Genomic DNA, 17,514 nt, shown 5'->3' on the forward strand with positions numbered 1-17,514 from the left:
TAAAAAAAAAAAAGATCGGTTTAGTCAATCTCAGTTCCTCAAATGTTTGTCCGGGTGGCAGACGTGACGGTCATCTCCCCTGACAGTCATTTCTCCCTCCTGCTGCAGTTTCATAATGGAGCCGTGAGGGGGAGGGACCTCTGCTGACACAAAAGCCCGATGGTGCGGCCGCAAGTGACAGAAAACAAGCCAGACGCTGAAGGAGCCCTGTTCTCGCTCGGCTGCAGCCATGAGGGGAGCACAGCAGCTGTAGAGGGACTGGATGCAAGTTCAACAGAAGGTAAGAGGCGACGTGTGAAACTGACCCAGTAGGAAGTTTCACAGAGGTGTTTCAGGTGTGAGCATGTTTACTTTGTGTTTACATCACATGTGTGTGTTTTCCTCCCTTACTGTGCAGGTCATGATTCTGTTGTTCCTGCCTTGTTATTCACAGCTCTAATAATGGCCATGGTTTTATGATTACAAAGTCTACGTTTCAGTCAAAGCCAGCTCTCTCTCTACCAGATGGGCCGTTTCACAAAGCATGCCCTGCCCCAATTACTCAGAAAGGCACTTTTCTTTTTTATTTCTAATCCCGTAAAACGCGGCTGCAACCGCCTGCTTGACACAATTGCAAGTCTTGAACTTCTCAGCCGGCGATCAGCAGTTAGTGAAAGGCGGACTAACGGTGAGAACAGGTACAGGTCTGAATGCTTCACAGCAAGCTGGGACACGTCGCGGACGCTCTCCCTTCACTGCAGTAAAGATCAACCTCTTTGTGTCGGCAGGGTTGGACCTCCAGTGAAAGACAGAGAGGCTGATCGGCAGGGCAGCACATCAAGGACCGACCGACATCAATGAAGACACCTGGCATGGCCATTTTCAAGCAACAGAATGTGGATGATTTCTATGAAATCGGTCAAGAGCTGGGAAGGTGAGAATCATTCTTGAATATCGCTTAATTTCGCTTAATATTGTTTAATTTCAGATGTTGTGAAATCCTCCTCAAGTGCTGCATGAGTTTTCGCCGCTTGACGCAGGGGATCCTTCTGTGTACCTAAGTATGCAAACAGCTGGCTTGTTGAAGCTTGAACTTGGGAGTGTCCACGCACAAAGTAGGTGGAAGTTTAAAGCGGGAGAAACTCTTAAAGGTAAACGCAGGCTGAGAAAACAAAACCTGGTGACGACTTCGTGAGGCGAGGTGCGAAAATGAAATGCTGACCGGCTGCTTCAGCAGCAGCTGGTGGTTCAGGGTGGAGGATCAAGGTGTTGAGTGTGTAATCAGCCCTGTGCAGAGCAGACATCAAGGAAGCGGTGACCTCTTGGGGGAAATCGGTTAAAGGAAGCTGGCCGGGTGCAGCGCGGTTTTGAGGAAGCTGCTCATCCATTTTGCAAGGAAAGACGGCTCGGGCATATGAGGCGTCTGTTAACAGATGGAGTGGGTGTTAAAGGAAAGCCCTGCGACCGTTAACCTCTCATTATTAATCCAAGCCTTTAATGGCCACTTTCTGCAGAGCGTCTTTGATACACCTAGACCTGAAAGCTGAAGCTGAAACGGCTGCTCTAGAGGAGGAAGAGTTTCCAGCAACCGTGTTTATTTCACTATGAGAGCCTTCATGGAGTATTCAGACTCGTGTATGGTTTATCGATCATTTCATCAATGCAAACAATGAGTACGACTTTCAATTTTGGTTCCATTGACAAGAAATCTGAAGATAACTGTGAACATTTTTAATGTTTAATACATTAGTACTAAAGTAAAAAAAAAAAAAAAAATTAATGTTTGATTTCAGTGTACATCAATATATGATGATATAGCATGACAGATCAGACAAAATCATCCAGCGGTCATCTAAAAGACGGTTTTATGATGTGTTCCCACCTGAGTCAGCGACGTTATTCAGCTTTACAAATCTGTTTAGTCGGTCAATACAAGTTCGCACCACAAGGTGGTGTAGTGAGTCTCTCAAAGAAGCAGTATGATTGAGTACTTAACTAAACAATGGTGAAAACCATGTGATGAGCAGGTTTACAGAAAGTGCTCAGTGGACCTGATCACCAACCAAAAACACCCCAGAAACCCAAAGAAGAGCCAAAGCTGTGAAAAGCCATGCGGAGGACGGAGGAATTAACAATCAACGCTCTGCAAAGGCTAAGCTATAATCAATAAATAAACCACTGTGATCATTATATTTGATAATTGTGAGTAGTTAGCTACACACTTACTGAGGGTTAATAAGTCAGTTATAAGTTGCTCATGGGGAGGATTTGAGGATAATGCTCAGTCATATATGGGGTGTGTTCTGATTGCTGAGCTAAGTTATCATCATCAAAATACTACTAATTCAACCATTTGGCTTTAATAGATACTAATGACGATAAAGACCACTTTGTAGATGATTTTCTAACATTTGTAATGGCATAAAATGCTCTTTACTTTTTTATACTGTTTTGGCAGCTTGTCACCTCCAAAGCTTGGCTCTTATGCACTGCATTAGTTAATAATCCGTTTAATTTTTCAACGTGTCACTGATAATCTTTGACCCTTTTACAAAGATTTAGAAAAAAATTAAGAAGCATTACCTGAATGAAATAACTGTTTGCTGTTCAAAAAGGTTTGAAAATGCTTTTGAATGTTGTTTGATGTTTAATTGTTGTCTACAGTCTAAACGCCGAAAATCACCGAGTTGTTTTTCAGCCTTTAAAGAGCAGTTTTCTCTCTGAACTTCACCTTCGTGAGATTCAGGAACTGCGAGCTGCTGTGGTTTAAAGCCGCAGCTGCCTGTGACTGAAAAAAAACCTTTGCTGCCTCATAGTGTGGCGTTATTTCCTCATCGTTTGTATGTTTTTTTTTTCTTCAGCTGTTTTGCGTTGTTGTGACTGCTTTCTAGTGCGCATAGGAAGATCCATCTTCACAGTTCCGTTCAGAGCTCCCTCCCACACACCGCACTACTACAGCTATTACTCAATTGTCCTTTCAAGCGGGTGTGGAAATTCAATAAAAGGGGGCTGTAAGCTGATCTGTGTGTGTAGGGGGGACAGTGTAAGATGTCCTGGAGGAAAGTTAATTCATCATTCGGTCCTCCTGATGACAGATTTTAATGTCACACCGGAGTACCCAGAGTTATTTCCACTAATGACGCACAGTTTTGAGTAAACCAATCTTGCCGCCGACCGTACCTGTCTCCCCGTCCACCCGAGGCGACACACAGTAGGAAGTGTGGCAGCGTGACACGGCTGACAGGCGATCGTCACACCTGAGAGATACATACGTTTACTGGAATAAACAGTGAGAACTTTGTGAGTCACTGTCAAACGGTGTTGGTTAGGGTGTGCCGCCGTCTCTGCAAGCCAGAACAGAGTTCAGGACTCCACAGACTTTTGGAAAAGTTCGGTTGAATCTCGGACTTCCTGATGTTTTTCACGTTGTTAAACCATTGTCAGTTGTTTTGGGCGTGAAAAGGTCGCATCTCATCACACGGATATGCCGAGTAATTTCACTATTACTGCTTATAATCCAGCACTGATACCGATCATATGTGTTCAGAAAGGTTGCGGACGGGACACTGATGTACATTTCACACGTTTGATGTGTTGAAGTGAAAAGAGCCGACGGTCGTCCGGCAGACAGGTGCTGCCAATGAACACCGCGGTAAAAACGTCCTCGAACTTTTCCAAGGAGATGTTCTTTCCACGGTGTGCGTGTGGCGCAGGCGAGCAGACCTGCAGCAGCACAAGACGGCGCGCTGTCAGCTCAGACAAACAAAATTCCTGCTGTTAAATAAGGAGAGAAAAATGTGTTGTTTTCCAGTGTGGCCTGACAAGAGGGAAGCCCCACTGTGACCTTTGGGACATTCCCAGAGTTCCCATTTGACAGAGGTCATCTTATTACTATCGCCGAGCAGCCCGGCGGATCCTCACACACACACTGCTGACAGGGAGGCACTTAAAAACCCAGAGGAATCCAAAGAATCCCGAACACTCTGGAAGCGGAAATGTTGACAGATATGACATAAGTAGCAAATGAAGTTCCTTAAAAATTGTTTGTATTCTTGCACAAGGTAACACATAATACAAGAGGAATTGTGTTTTGTGAAGCGGTGAGTCATCTGGTCTGGGCTGCTCCCTCCTCAGCTCTTGACATGAAGATTAAGGGGATGTTTGGGGACAGGGTTTGGTTAATTATGAATCTGGCGGTCTCAGCCGGGCCGCCCCAGAGGTTACTCGCTTGAGAAATGTGTTTAAATATTGGGCCGGCGCCGCTTGTCCAAGCATTCCCCGCAACCTTGGCTGTGGATAATGACCTTCAGCTGTTGGAAGTGGAAACTCTGCGGAGAGATGGTCCTTTCAGCCCCAGCGGCCGGCTTAGGGCTAAGACTGACGGCACGCCAGGCCCGTTTGTGGAATACCACTCCCTGCATCTCCTCTTGTCGCCCCGCGCTGCAGAAACAACACGGCGCTGACATTCGTGTGGAGCACGTTTCTGATCACGTTCCTGATCCTCCAGATGCATCTCAGACAATTGCATTATCTGTGAAACACACTTTTCGTCCCTCTCGAGCTGACTGCTTCCCACTGTGTTCTGATTTTTAAAGTATCCGTCGTCGGCGTTGCTTCGTAGGCGTATCGTGCTCTGCCGTTGGCCCCCCTGCCCCGTGACAGCTCCTCCCCTCGACGTCTGTTTTTACAACTGGAGTCCATTGAGTGATTTACCCTCCTCTTCATTTCTCACATTATCATCGTCACGTCGAACGGGGTCAGCTCTTCAGGGGAGGGACTCAGGGGTGGAGATATCCTGTGAATAGAACAGACAGAGGGAGCGTTTGGGATTCCACGCTGCTGGCGCTTCGTCGCCCCAGACGCTGCGTTTTTTTTATTTTTCCTCAGCAGCAGCAGCAGCATGTGAACGTGACTCTGCGGACCATTGTAGCAGTGTACAGTCTTCTGCAGCACTCTCTCTTGGGACATGTTCATGCATGGATCAAATGATAAAGCTACCTGAGGCTTTGTGGTTGAGCAGCGAGCTTTCCATGAGCCTGAAAGCGGCGCGGAGGACTAATATCCATTCATCAAATTCCTTTTCTTTTTTATTAGACACACTCGTGACATAACTGAGTAATCTAATGTGATTCAGAACACGAGGCTCACAAGTGTGAATTGTGAGTTTTCAGTGGTTTAATACCCAAAAGTATTACATTCATTCCATTTTTTTTTTTCTTTTTTCATTTTGAATTTATCGTCTGTTGTTTTGAAGCCAGGCTTTTACTGGATGTGGTTGCAGAGCTGGAAAAGCACAGTGCAGGGTGTGCCTCAGACAGAGCAAGCTGACTCCACCATCCCATATTATCAAGCTTGGGGAGGAAAATGCAGGTTGAACCTCTTTCCCTCATACGTTATCTTGTTTGCGTGAGGTCTTTCCACCGAAGCGACAGCACGGTCGCATCCAGCAGCTCGTCTTCCCGCTGCCGGCCTCGGCAGGCTGCTTCCTCCCCGGCAGTGGCAGCAGGTGGAGAGTCGGCCTGTGCTCGGCTATTCTTAGCTCAGTATTGACACAGTCTGGGGAGCCCGTCGCAGCCACATCAGACTCTCTGTGTGGGCAGTCACTCCAGAAATGTACAAAATGTCAGCCTGATATTGTGGGTTTTGCCTCGCTGGGAGATCTCGGAGTGTCACGGCACGTCAGAACTTGCAAACATTCAGTCGGTTTGGAAAGTTTGCACATTCCTTTCACCTTCTCCACATCTGTTAAGTGTTATTCTACAACTGGTTGAATTCATTATCCGTCACAAGGTTCCACAGAAATGTCAAAATGACAAGGCGAAAGTGTGCTTATGCTTTGAAGTGACACATAGAGAGCTGGATGAAATTTGTATAATTGACTTTAACTTAATTGAATTCCAACAGTGATAAACTGAAATAATTGACTACAGGTGGTTCACAATAGTCTGGATGTCAAAGGTCACAGTAAGGGTTGCATTTCAGGGCAACCTCTGAGCCATAATAATGTTTGAAGGTACGGATTTGGAGAAGCTTACAGGAGAAACTGCTGCTGTTCTACAGCACAGCGCCCGCCATCATCTGGGACCACTACGTATCATTTCCTGAGTTAATGGTTAACAGAGAAATTTACTCTCTTTCACAAGACTCCTTAAAAGAAATGAGACCAGTCATCCTGGCAGGACTATTGTTGGATCAGTCAGAAATCTGAAGTTGGTGAGATTAATGTCCGAGAGCGAATGGACCACAGAATAACTCCAGTGTTTCCTTCTGGAGCTGAAGAAGCTCTCAGAAGATCATATCAGACAACACTCCAATGACTATCCGACAGCAGACTGCATGTTTGTCAAAAGGCAGCTGGAGGACACTTAAGATTTTCCTGTCTGATACAACCAAAATTTCACTTTTTGGCCTGAAGTCAATCATCACATCTGGAGGAAAACCAGATGCTTCACATCCAGCAGGACAGAGTTTGTACAGAGAAGCTCAGAGAAAGTGAATAAATTGTCCACAATCTCATGCAGCAAAAGCAGCTTCATTCTTAACACATCTAGTGGTGGAATGAAATGTAAAATAATGTTTTTTAATAGGAAGTGACCGCAAAGGAATATATTCCACTCTGTTAACTGGCGGTCTGTTTAGCACACAACCATTGGTTGTAACATGTAAAACAAGAAAGCACTGATCCAGCGAGCGTCTCCCAGCCACACCTCTGTTGGGAAATATTCAGTTTGGGGATTTTTTTTTTTTTTCAGAGGGCTGAACGCTGGAGGATGGCTAGAAGTTTTGGCAGGAAGCTCGATGCGGTGGGAGGACTGAGCCTCTGTCTGATTGTTCTCTGTGTTGCCAGGAAACAGGAAGAGATGGACTGTAGCACAGTATTTTAGCCGTGTTTGTCACTCAGCTTCCTCTCTGTTGTCTGTAAAGTCACATCCTGTTGTTAAGTGTGACGGATCTAAAAAAAACAAGATGCTAAATCATCATTAGATTGGCATACTTCTTGAGGACAACAGTTAAATGTCACATGTATTGATTTGCCTGGGCAAATTTGAATATTTCTGAAAATTATTATTTTTTTATTCTTGGAGTTTCACGGAGGTTAAACTTGAATTATTCCCTTGATCATTTAATGCCAGCTGTTTGGAATCATTCAGCACCATTAACGTAAATCGCTGGTTGTCTTTGTGTGTCCGCAGTGGGCAGTTTGCCATCGTCAAGCGCTGCACGGAGAAGAGCACGGGCGCCGAATACGCGGCCAAGTTCATCAAGAAGCGGCAGAGCCGCGCCAGCCGGCGAGGCGTGAGGCGGGAGGAGATCGAGCGGGAGGTGGACATCCTGCAGCAGCTGCAGCACCCCAACGTGGTGGCGCTGCACGATGTGTTCGAGAACCGCACGGACGTGGTGCTCATCCTCGAACTGTGAGTCCCAGAAAACATTATCATTATGGCGTCTCTTCATCTGAGGCAGGAGGTCTTAATGTTATGGCTCACCAGTGTACGTTGCAATTGTTTCAATTTAAAAATAAACTGTCCGCAGTTGAATCTTTGAGGTCAGTGCTCGTAAACTGCCGAAACCCCCCACCCTGCCGTGACCCCGGCGCTGGCGTTCCCGTTCTAATCTGTCGGTTTATTTCTGTGTACACGTATTGTTTGTGGAAGCGGTGTTTGTTGAAGACCGCCGGCCAGAAAGAACCCAGTGTCTCTGACAGAGTCAATAGTGCCTGTATTCAAACGGAGGCCCTTGAAACGGGCCCCCATCCCAGTCCGCTGACAGCCTGGGAACATGCGGGGCCTAATTAGGACATGCTGGAAACTCGTTTGATTCAAATTAACGGGGAATCATTGTGACTGTTAACAGACTGCTAGACGGAGGTTGACAAACCGTCTTTCAGTCACTGCGGAGTGTGTAAAGAAACGCAGCATATGGACCGCCAGCGTCGGTATTGACGCTTTACACGAGCTTCATTAGGGTTCAGGAGACCTGCAAAGATTCACCGACAAAGCAGCGCCGAGTTGTCACCACAAACAAACATATCTGAGGCATCCAGGACTTGAGTATCTAATTCCTGAGGACACACTCCAGATAAAGTGCTTGAGAGGCCTTTAGTCCTGATTATCTGAGCCCACAGTCACCCGAGTGTGTGTATGTGTGTGTTTATGTGTTGCAGGGTCTCTGGAGGAGAGCTTTTTGACTTCTTGGCTCAGAAGGAGTCTCTCTGCGAGGAAGAGGCCACTCAGTTTATCAAACAGGTCCTAGATGGAGTCCAGTACCTCCACTCCAAGAGGATTGCACATTTTGATTTAAAGGTACAACGTGCTGCTTTGCTCCGCTGGTAAAAATGTGCTCAAGATTAAAAATACAGCGACTGTACAGATACGCACGTGCAGAGTGATGCAGGACTCAATGTCGAACGCATATAGCAGGTGTCTTTTGTACGTGTGGCTGGAGTCTCTGTGTTCTGATTCACACCATCCTTCCTGTTTACCGTGGCTGCCGTCCAGACTCTCGGATACCGACACCACAAGGTTATCTTCACATTCAGAGAGCAGTGACGCCTGCATCGCTCTGCGAAAGCCGCCGCTCTGTCTCTCTGCAGCTGCAGCTGCTCGTCGCGCTTCATGCATTTTATCTGGCAATCAATGAAAAGAAAAGAAGTCTCAGTGCAGAGATTGACATATTTTAAAGTAATATTTCTGTAACAGCACTACTTTTTATATGCTTTTTCTTACTATGATTGAAAATATTACACTGTGTTTCATTCAAAATAACATCTTTGTTTAATTTACTTAAAAACTACTTAAAGCACTATTGAAAAGTAAACTTGAGATCCTTGATGCTGCCTTCAGGATACTGACCTCTAACAGGCAGGTTTGTGATTATTTCCTTCCCAACATTGAAAACAGCTCAGATTTCTGGGATCGGAAGCAGGCGGCTACCGGTTGCTTCCATGGTAGAATGAATCGAGCCGTACAGCTGCAACAGCTTTATGCTGGCCCCTTCGCTGGACTGTTAGTGTTAGTCCTGCCTTAGCTGGTAATCTTTCACTAAACTCCTGTTTACTGATAGTGAGCACCTCATTACTAATGAACCAACTCAGTCCTCCTGACAGTCAACACGTCCTACTTTAACTGAGTAAACATCACTGTACCGGTGATCCCAGCAGCTCAAAACAAACATTTCTGCTTCTTTCTGTCGTCACCTTCCCCCCAAAACTAATGTAACTTCAGCTCAACATAATGAGAGAATCAGTCATAAGGTTGACACACATTTGGGGCATTGTGGGTCAAGCCTGTGCTGGAGGGCTGTTTTGTTACATGTGAAAACTTGATATTTTCCTGTGTTTCCAGTAAATTTGACAGGCTTCCCCCCTAAAGCACCGTATCTGCACTATTGAGTCGAGAGAATTTGCCAAGACTTAAACTTTTGCTACTATTATTGCGCACTAACAAATGTGATTGTCTTTTTAACGCTGACACAAAAGGCAGCTTTTCCCAGGTAATTAGTTTCACTGGCTGTGTGTTATACCCAGTCTCTTTTTACTGAACCTCTTCTGATAAACGTCCCTCCATGTTTTGTTCTCTTTGGATCTCCGCAGCCTGAAAACATAATGCTGCTGGACAGGAATGTTTCTCTACCCCGAATCAAACTCATAGACTTTGGACTGGCGCACAAAATAGAGGCCGGGGCCGATTTCAAAAACATTTTTGGCACGCCTGAATTTGTCGGTGAGTGAGATTTCTTTTTTAACCATCTGAGATACGTTTGTGCTGCGGTGCAGTCGGTGGGTTGATACGATGCTGTTTGTGATGCTGAGCATGTCCGGTCTATTTTCAGCTCCGGAGATAGTGAACTACGAGCCGCTCGGACTGGAGGCCGACATGTGGTGAGAGCTTCGACTCGCCTCTCCCTCAGCTTCAGCAGCATAACTTGGGATTAACAGTGTTGCGTTTTTCCACAGGAGCATCGGAGTCATCACTTATATACTGTAAGTGTTCATTAACGCGCCTCTCGGTGTGATTGAGGACTTATCAAAGGAGTTCTCGTCGTTTCAGGCTGAGCGGCGCGTCGCCTTTCCTCGGTGACACCAAACAGGAAACGCTGGGGAACATCTCCGCCATGAACTACGAGTTTGACGAGGAGCTCTTCAGCAACACCAGCGAGCTGGCCAAGAGCTTCATCAAACAGCTACTGGAGAAAGACACGAGGTAAAACAATGGGAGGCTGAAGAGCTGGACGCACAGCAATGGGAGCTTTGCTCTAATAAATCCCAACGGCGCAGACCAGAACCAAATCAGCACGAAAGGCCAGTCAGTAGGAATTTGGACCAATGTGATGAGCCAAATTAAACGAGCTTACTCTAATTACTCTAATGATTACAGACAAGAGGGATTCTTATCTTTCCTTTTTGCACCAAAGGAACCTGGTTTCCTGACATGTGTTTCCATTTAAATAAACTTCCTGGAAACTTCATACTCCTGTGAATGTGAGGCTTGACTCGTCCTCCGAGACTTCAGCCTAATTCACAGCTGACCTGCTCGGTCTTTGTCTGATGAACCTGCTAGGATGTGTTTGCCCTTCTGAAGGCTTTTCTTCATCTTTTTCATTGTTTCAGAAAACGGATGACGATACAAGACGCCTTGAATCACCCCTGGATCAAGGTATGTGCTGGGTTTGTGTTGCGCTGCAGCATGCCTCGCGTTCTCTAATGCCGCTGTCACTACTTCACGTCCGAGCAAAGAAATAGAGCAAAACAGGAAATGTGGTTTTCATTTCGAAGCCGACACGTGGATAAAGGTCACGTCGAGGAGCAGGAGCTAATCAATCTTTCAATTTTCCAAAAAATGTGGCCGCAGTCTCAAGGTCCCAGAGTACACACCTCCGGCTGCGATGTTCTGGATTATTAGAAACATACTGCACTGTAATTTCTCTATATTCTGTTACAGTTTTTCTCGTTTGTTAAAACACTAAACCTTGTTCTCTGAAACTAAACCTTCACAAGTCAAACCTTTAACTCTGCTCAGGTACTTGCGCAGCAGTGGAACATTTCTATTCCTCTACAATTGTTTACACATTTAAATACACATTGTTTTATTTTATAAACTGTTCTGTGAACTACAGGCCCCGGATGCTGTTTCTTGAATTGTTTTATGTGTAATCTAAACACAGTTTGGTTTGTAACGCCAGATAAGTGGCTCCTGATGATGCGGTTTGATTTTGATCGAGTTTTAGATATTTAATTACAATTTGCATTCAAAGTTCTGAGGAAACGGGTGGCGTTTTAGAAGAATATTGTTTTAGATGTTGATATCAGACTGTATTTGTCCAAACAACTACCTCAGCTCATCTTTTACAAGCTTCAGCCGCCTGAAAGTCTTGTTTTATCACAAGAGACTGAAGACAGACTGGAGGAGGATCTCACTAATCGTGTTGTAACGGCATGGAAATGCTAACAGTGTGTGTTGAAGAGGCGCGCTCCCTCCCCGGCTGCCGAGATGCATGTGGACGGTGTTTCTGATGTGGAGTCCTCATCCTGTTTGGACGCAAAGCATGAAGCCTGGAAGCGTTACACACTCAGCAGGAATGTTTGCTGTTATTCGGCGCCCTTACCCTCTGACCTGCCGCTGTAGGGTCACACACTAATCCCACAAAGCCGCGCCTGCTGGGATTTTTCACTGCTGTGCGTGCTTTTTCTCGAGATGCAACAATGAGACAGCCTCTCACTCAGTGTCCCCCTCCTCCTCCTCCTCCTCCTCCACCCTCTGAAGTCCTGGGACCCCCAGGACGAAGGCAGCGCTGCCCCCGAAGCCGAGAAGAAGGCCGAGCAGCTGAAGACCAAGCGTCTAAAGGAGTACACCATCCAGTCGCACTCCAGCATGGCGCAGAACAACACGTACGCCAACTTCGAGCGCTTCGCTCACGTGGTGGAGGACATCGGCCTGATGCAGGCCGGGCTGTCGGAGGTGGCGGGAGCCCGCCGCGCTCTGCAGGCCGACGTAGACACGCTGCTCTCCGTCTACAGCGGGAAAGAGGCCCGGTACAGAGAGGAGAGCGAGACGGCGAGGAAGCGGCTCTCGCAGGCCAGCTACGAGTTCCGAAAAGTGGAAGCCACCAGGAGGGTCCTGCAGGAGGACATGAAGGCCGTCGACGCCTGTCTGGAGAGCATCGGCGGGAAGCACGGCCACAGGCAGCGGCAGCTGGACGCCCTGAGGCAGGAGCTGAACTCGGAGCTGCAGTGGCTGCAGGAAGTGATGAGCTCCCTGCATCCCGACGGAGCCGGTGGCGGCGGCGTCCGCGGCCACGGCGTCGGTACTGATGTGAAGCGTGCGCTGAAGGAGCTGCTGGAGCAGGCCTGTGGAGGAGAACTGAGTCCGGAGGTCCAACAGCCTGCCTCTCACTAAGTCCGCCTGACAAACACATCCGGGAAAAACTTGACTTTATTGACAAAATATACAATTTCTTTATGTCTATAAGTCTTTACTTGTGTGGACAAATGCACAACATTATACCTTTTTTAAAAAAATGCAAACGATGCTTTACAAGGGAAGAAAGACGTCATGTCTGCACATTTTATACAAACAATAAGTTTGAGTTGATCTAACTTACTAACACTAACTTGGTTTTTCCAGAGAATAAAGAAAAGAAACTTTCTAACCACCACCTTTGATATATTATATTCGCACACTGCATCTTGTCTGCTTGTTCAGGTAAAGAAATGGATTTAAATACAGTTTAAAACAGGATTTTTTTTCCTAATAAACTCAACTAAGTTTTCGGTAAATTATAGCACAATACAAGAATTTTCTTAAAATAGAAACTGTACGACTAAAAACTAGATTTAATAATGTATTACTCAATTTGATTGAGGTTTATTATTATTTATTCTAACAAATTGATATTTATTGAAGAGTGTTTGAAGGATTTTACTGAGTCAAGGCCAGAAGACGATGCAGGATTGAATGAAGTGATCTGAAAGTCATTAGATTTTCTTTCCTCCAGTTCTGTATTTCAAGCTGTGTTTTGATGCACTTTCTTACTTTCTTTTTTTACTGACCTCATTTGTAACATGACGTGTGCCACTTTTTTAAGGGATGGATTTTTATGGAAGCAAATGTGCACTTTTATTAAGAGTCGATTTAATTTATTTGAATTGTTTTTCTTGGAGATGTTTTCCTTGTCAAAACATCTATGATAGACTCATACTTGATCATATATTGGATTTAAAAAAAAAAAAAAACTTTCTTTAAGCATCTCTTGTTTCTCTTTTCATGAGCACTTTGTTTCAACTCTGTTGTCAAGCCTGAAATAAACTTTGATAATTTCTTTTACATTCAAGTTCCTCATTTCTTATTTTTGGTAGTGTGAGATCTCAGGGTTTTATTGAAAGGTTTGTTTGCATACTGGAAAGTATTTCCTCTGCAGCTGTTTCTCTGTGTGTGTGTCTGCAGCCTCTGAATCCCAGACAGGCCATGGTCAAGCGGCTCTCGGTGGTCAATCTAGAGAACTTCAGGAGACAATACGCCAGGCGGAGGTGGAAGGTAAACCGAAAACACTTTTCAAGATAATTTCCTCACAGAAGATCAGGATTTTTAGAGGTGAACTGACTCTGTGTTGGTTTGTATTTGTCCACCAGCTCTCGTTCAGGATCGTAGCTCTGTGCAACCACTTAACACGGATCATGAAGAAAAGCCAGAAGCTGCCTGAACAGGACCAGGTAGAGATGCTCGGTCACAAATACAGCATGAAATACTTCAAATTAACATACATTTTATGATCAGATATGATCAGAAAGAATTTATTGTTATTGCATTCACACCTATACAGTGAAATTAATGGTGCTTCATCTGATAGTAAATTGACAGAAAATGAAATCAAGCATTTTCAAAATGAGTTGTATTAAGTGTAAAGGCAAATAATTTATATATATTAAGTGATTAATTAGAGGGTATAGCGGTAGCTGCTTTAATGTTATTACTCAAGAAGTTTTCCTGAATTCCTCCAGTATTTTTGTACAGTGTTCTAATCAACCAAAAGACAAATACGTACACATTTTCCCATTTGTTGTTTCTTCAATCAAATGTGTTGTTTTATATTATTTTCATTAGAGGGATTGTGAGAGTGACCAGGAAGAAGAAATACTGACGATCAGACCGAGGACCAGAAAGAGAAGCAGCACTTCCTGAGAGCAAAGTCAAATGTGTGTTTGGACTCTGTTACGGTTGTGAAACAGTGAATCAGTGAAATTTGAGGAACTCTGCAGCTCGCACTTGTCCAAAAAAGATGATCTGAAGAGGCAACTTTTCTTTTTCTTTGTTAAAGATCAATGCAACTGAATTTGTCTTTTTCATCCTGAAAACCAGGCGCGTGCTGTCTGTTGGATATTATCATCCACCCCCATGTTAGATTTACAGTTTTCAGTCACAGAAACGTGAAGTGTTACTGACAGGAAGCAAAGCGCAATCGGACGGTTTCTTCTGATAACCGCAGTCTTAAAAGTGCTTCGGCTGTTTCACAGAGTTCAAACCTGCCTCTTTCATTTTGATAGCGACACTGCAGTGTTTTAGTCCAAAGTATTGACAGATAAAGGAGGTTTGAAGGCGTTTAGTGCGAGATGGCAGCAGATCTTCATAACCAAACGTTTACATGTTGTTCTGCTTAACACCACGCAAATGTCTGTACAAACACACTGTTTACTTTAAACCTCAAGAGTAATGCATTACCTTGAGCCTGTTCACAACACCGAGCTACGTATTGACTGTTTGTAATACAGGCTGAATCACTGTACAGCACTGTCATGTAATAATAACTGCATTTCATCTTATGTGTACATAAAGGCAGAATATGAAAGCCTCATTTACAGATGTGAAACTAATTTTTGTCATGTATTGCTAATGCAATGTTAAGGTCTTGATGTATTTATGGTGTAAATACACACGAATCGGTGAAATGTCTTAAGGTCACTCTCTGTTGTGTCTTAGCTCGGCAAACAGAGCCGCCGTTGTCGTTTCTGTACTCCTGTGTGAATTGTAATAAGAGGATGTTCAATAAATTAATGAACATGATGATCTTGTGTTGGTTTTTTTTGTCAACATGAAGTCGGTAATTGACCCATCGTACATAAGAATCCCACAGGTGTGATCAGAAGTGCCAGCTGTGACGACGCCCACATTCTCACAGCAGTAAAGCTGTCTGAGCTCACTCGGGCTGAAACAGATTGGAGGGATAATTTGCCCTGAACTAAATACGTCTTGGCATTGGCACAAAGTGGGCCGATTCCACCCGGACGGTGCCGATTGAGACGCAATCAACAAGTGGGTCAGTCTGAAGGTCTGCTGGTCTCGATTCTGCTGCAGCATCTCTTCACAGAATAATACTGACATCTCAGGAATCAAGTCCTATTTTGGGATAGTTGCATATTGTAATCTGTAACTTTTGAGATCATTGTTCAAAACTGTGGCCACCCATAATTTGTAATGTAAAAAAAAAAAAAAAAATCTTTATTACCATTTCTTTATAAAGCGATTTTTACATCTTTGTTTGTATGAGAAATTTGCTTTGGGCATTTTATACCAGTACACTGGATCAAAGCCCTGTGATCAATGATGCAATGAAACATGGTTATAAATTCATGTATGCGTTGCACACACACTTTAAAAAATAAGGCTGACCCTGCATCATGTACTCCAGTTTCATCCTGGATTCCTCATCCAGGCAGACAGAAACACTGCAGTCACAGGGTGTGTATTACACGACACTGAATCTTTCCTGTAAAGACAGTACTGTACTCCTGCGTTCAGCATGTGAGTTACTGGCATAAAATGAAACGAGAGAAACGTAGTGCTCGCCTGTGTCCCTGGTCCGCCGGACCAGGCCGCTGGCTGCAAATATTTCAGCCGTGTCTCACTGATATATGAGCCGAGTACTTTGTAGCTTTGTCACCGCGAGACACTGCGATGACATGCCTTCCAGTCATCCATTACCCTCGAGTCCAAAGCATCTCGTGTAACAGTCGCAGCTGGGATGGCGGGGATCAATTCTGAGGCATCATGGGATGCCAGCAGACTTATGCGGAGATGATCTGTTCACACAGACAAATAAGGTGTGCTGTCAGCAGCAGGAGGCTGCATATGGGCAACTCAAAACGACGTCCTTCAAGGTATGTTTACAGCAGGGTCTGACTCAGCGCTGCATCGGGAGGCCCAGCTGTCATGTGTGACGGTTCAGAACAAACCATGCAGACTCTGATCACTCCTCTCTGACAAGCTGATGCTGTAAGAGCCTGGCGGTTAAATCTAAGGGATGTGGTATCATCCTGATGCATAAAATGAAAATTTACATCTAAGCAAATTATCCAAATACAGGCTTTGGTCAAGAGAAAAACTCTGATTTCTATGGATTAAAACTCATAGTTCAACATTTACAATGACACTGAAATAGTTAAAATTGAATTAATACTCTCAATGTTTGTATAAAATATAATTTGAATCTTTCAAACCTCCAAGCCCAAGTTTGGTTCAAGAATATGCAGTTCTTGTCTTTTACAATAGCGCCATCTCGTGGTCACAATGTGTCAATACTGATTGAGCCACCCAATCGTCAGTCCTGCAGAATAAAGTCTGAATAGTGTAAAATGACTCGTGACTGTAGATTTGACTGGACTGAGAAATGAAATAAGAGCTGTTTGAATCGTCAGTGGAGATATTTAAAAAAGAATGAATAACTTTCAGTCGTGAAGATGGGTGTTTTTAAAAGATTTAATGATTAAGTTTACAGGCTTATCTCTGGGAAATTAGAATACAACAGAAAAGTGTATTGTTTGTTGGTTATTGAATCACTTATAATATATGAAATAAATAAATGATTTTTTTTATTCCAAAGTTTTATCCTCTTTTCGGACCATTTCTTTCTTCTGGTGACTCTTCTCTCCCCTGTTCTCTTTTTACTTGTTGGTTGGTGTTAGTGGTGTGTGTCTGCCAGTATCTTGCATTTTGTCACTGCTTACACCACACACTGCCCTGTCCTCTGTCCACACCGTGTTTTATATTCCTGAATACAGCTGTTGCTGTGTGCTCAGCGTACATGTAGTTAGAGGCCGTGTAGCTCTGGAGACGGACCTGAGAGCATTAATCATGAATGCCAGCCTCTCACTTTATCTGTGTGATCATTAGGCCGCATGTTAGCGTGATGATCACTCTCTGAAATGAGCTCCTGGAGCCGGCTTCCATTATTCATACCTACAGGAGCATCGTCTGCCCCCTATTCTTGGAAATGAGACTTAATGGGGAAGGGTGTGGGGAGTGGGGACATATTCTGGCTCTGTGCTCCTGATACGTCACTGAGTGGCAGGTCTGTGTCAGCAGCCTTCACTCCCCTCACTGCATCACCGATACACAATTATAGAGATTAATTGTATTCTTCATTAGGTTCATGAGGAGGTGGAAGTTTCCTCTGTAGGGACAGTATGTACAAGTTTATTTAACTGACACATTTTAAACTAAGAAAAACAGGCATGATGTAATTCCACTGACATTTATGCACTGT

The 17,514-nt window shown here is 44.5% G+C and overlaps 1 protein-coding gene across 2 annotated transcripts; it reads left to right on the top strand.

Annotated features, from left to right (window-relative positions):
- Nucleotides 1–148: 148 nt before the first annotated feature.
- On the top strand, nucleotides 149–15,025 carry dapk2b (death-associated protein kinase 2b). Of its 2 annotated transcripts, XM_030096931.1 has the most exons (12): nucleotides 150–280; nucleotides 768–913; nucleotides 7,173–7,394; nucleotides 8,144–8,282; nucleotides 9,572–9,701; nucleotides 9,811–9,859; nucleotides 9,935–9,961; nucleotides 10,029–10,181; nucleotides 10,589–10,634; nucleotides 13,422–13,511; nucleotides 13,607–13,687; nucleotides 14,079–15,025. In XM_030096931.1, the coding sequence occupies exons 2-12, from the start codon at nucleotides 837–839 to the stop codon at nucleotides 14,154–14,156; spliced, it is 1,092 nt and encodes a 363-aa protein (XP_029952791.1). In that variant the 5' UTR covers nucleotides 150–280; nucleotides 768–836; the 3' UTR covers nucleotides 14,157–15,025. The 2 variants fall into 2 exon arrangements, with proteins under 2 accessions (XP_029952792.1, XP_029952791.1); XM_030096932.1 differs by lacking the exons at nucleotides 13,422–13,511; nucleotides 13,607–13,687; nucleotides 14,079–15,025 and adding an exon at nucleotides 11,742–13,362 and having other exon boundaries at nucleotides 149–280.
- The last annotated feature ends 2,489 nt before the right edge of the window (nucleotides 15,026–17,514 follow it).

The sequence above is a fragment of the Salarias fasciatus genome, chromosome 7, assembly GCF_902148845.1.
Source record: "Salarias fasciatus chromosome 7, fSalaFa1.1, whole genome shotgun sequence".
NCBI lineage: Eukaryota > Metazoa > Chordata > Actinopteri > Blenniiformes > Blenniidae > Salarias > Salarias fasciatus.

Coding starts and splice junctions, on each gene's coding strand:
- dapk2b (XM_030096932.1), top strand. CDS start 837: ATGAAGACACCTGGCATGGCCATTTTCAAGCAACAGAATGTGGATGAT. Junction 8,283..9,571: donor TTGCACATTTTGATTTAAAG/GTACAACGTGCT, acceptor GGATCTCCGCAG/CCTGAAAACATAATGCTGCT. Junction 9,860..9,934: donor GGACTGGAGGCCGACATGTG/GTGAGAGCTTCG, acceptor GTTTTTCCACAG/GAGCATCGGAGTCATCACTT.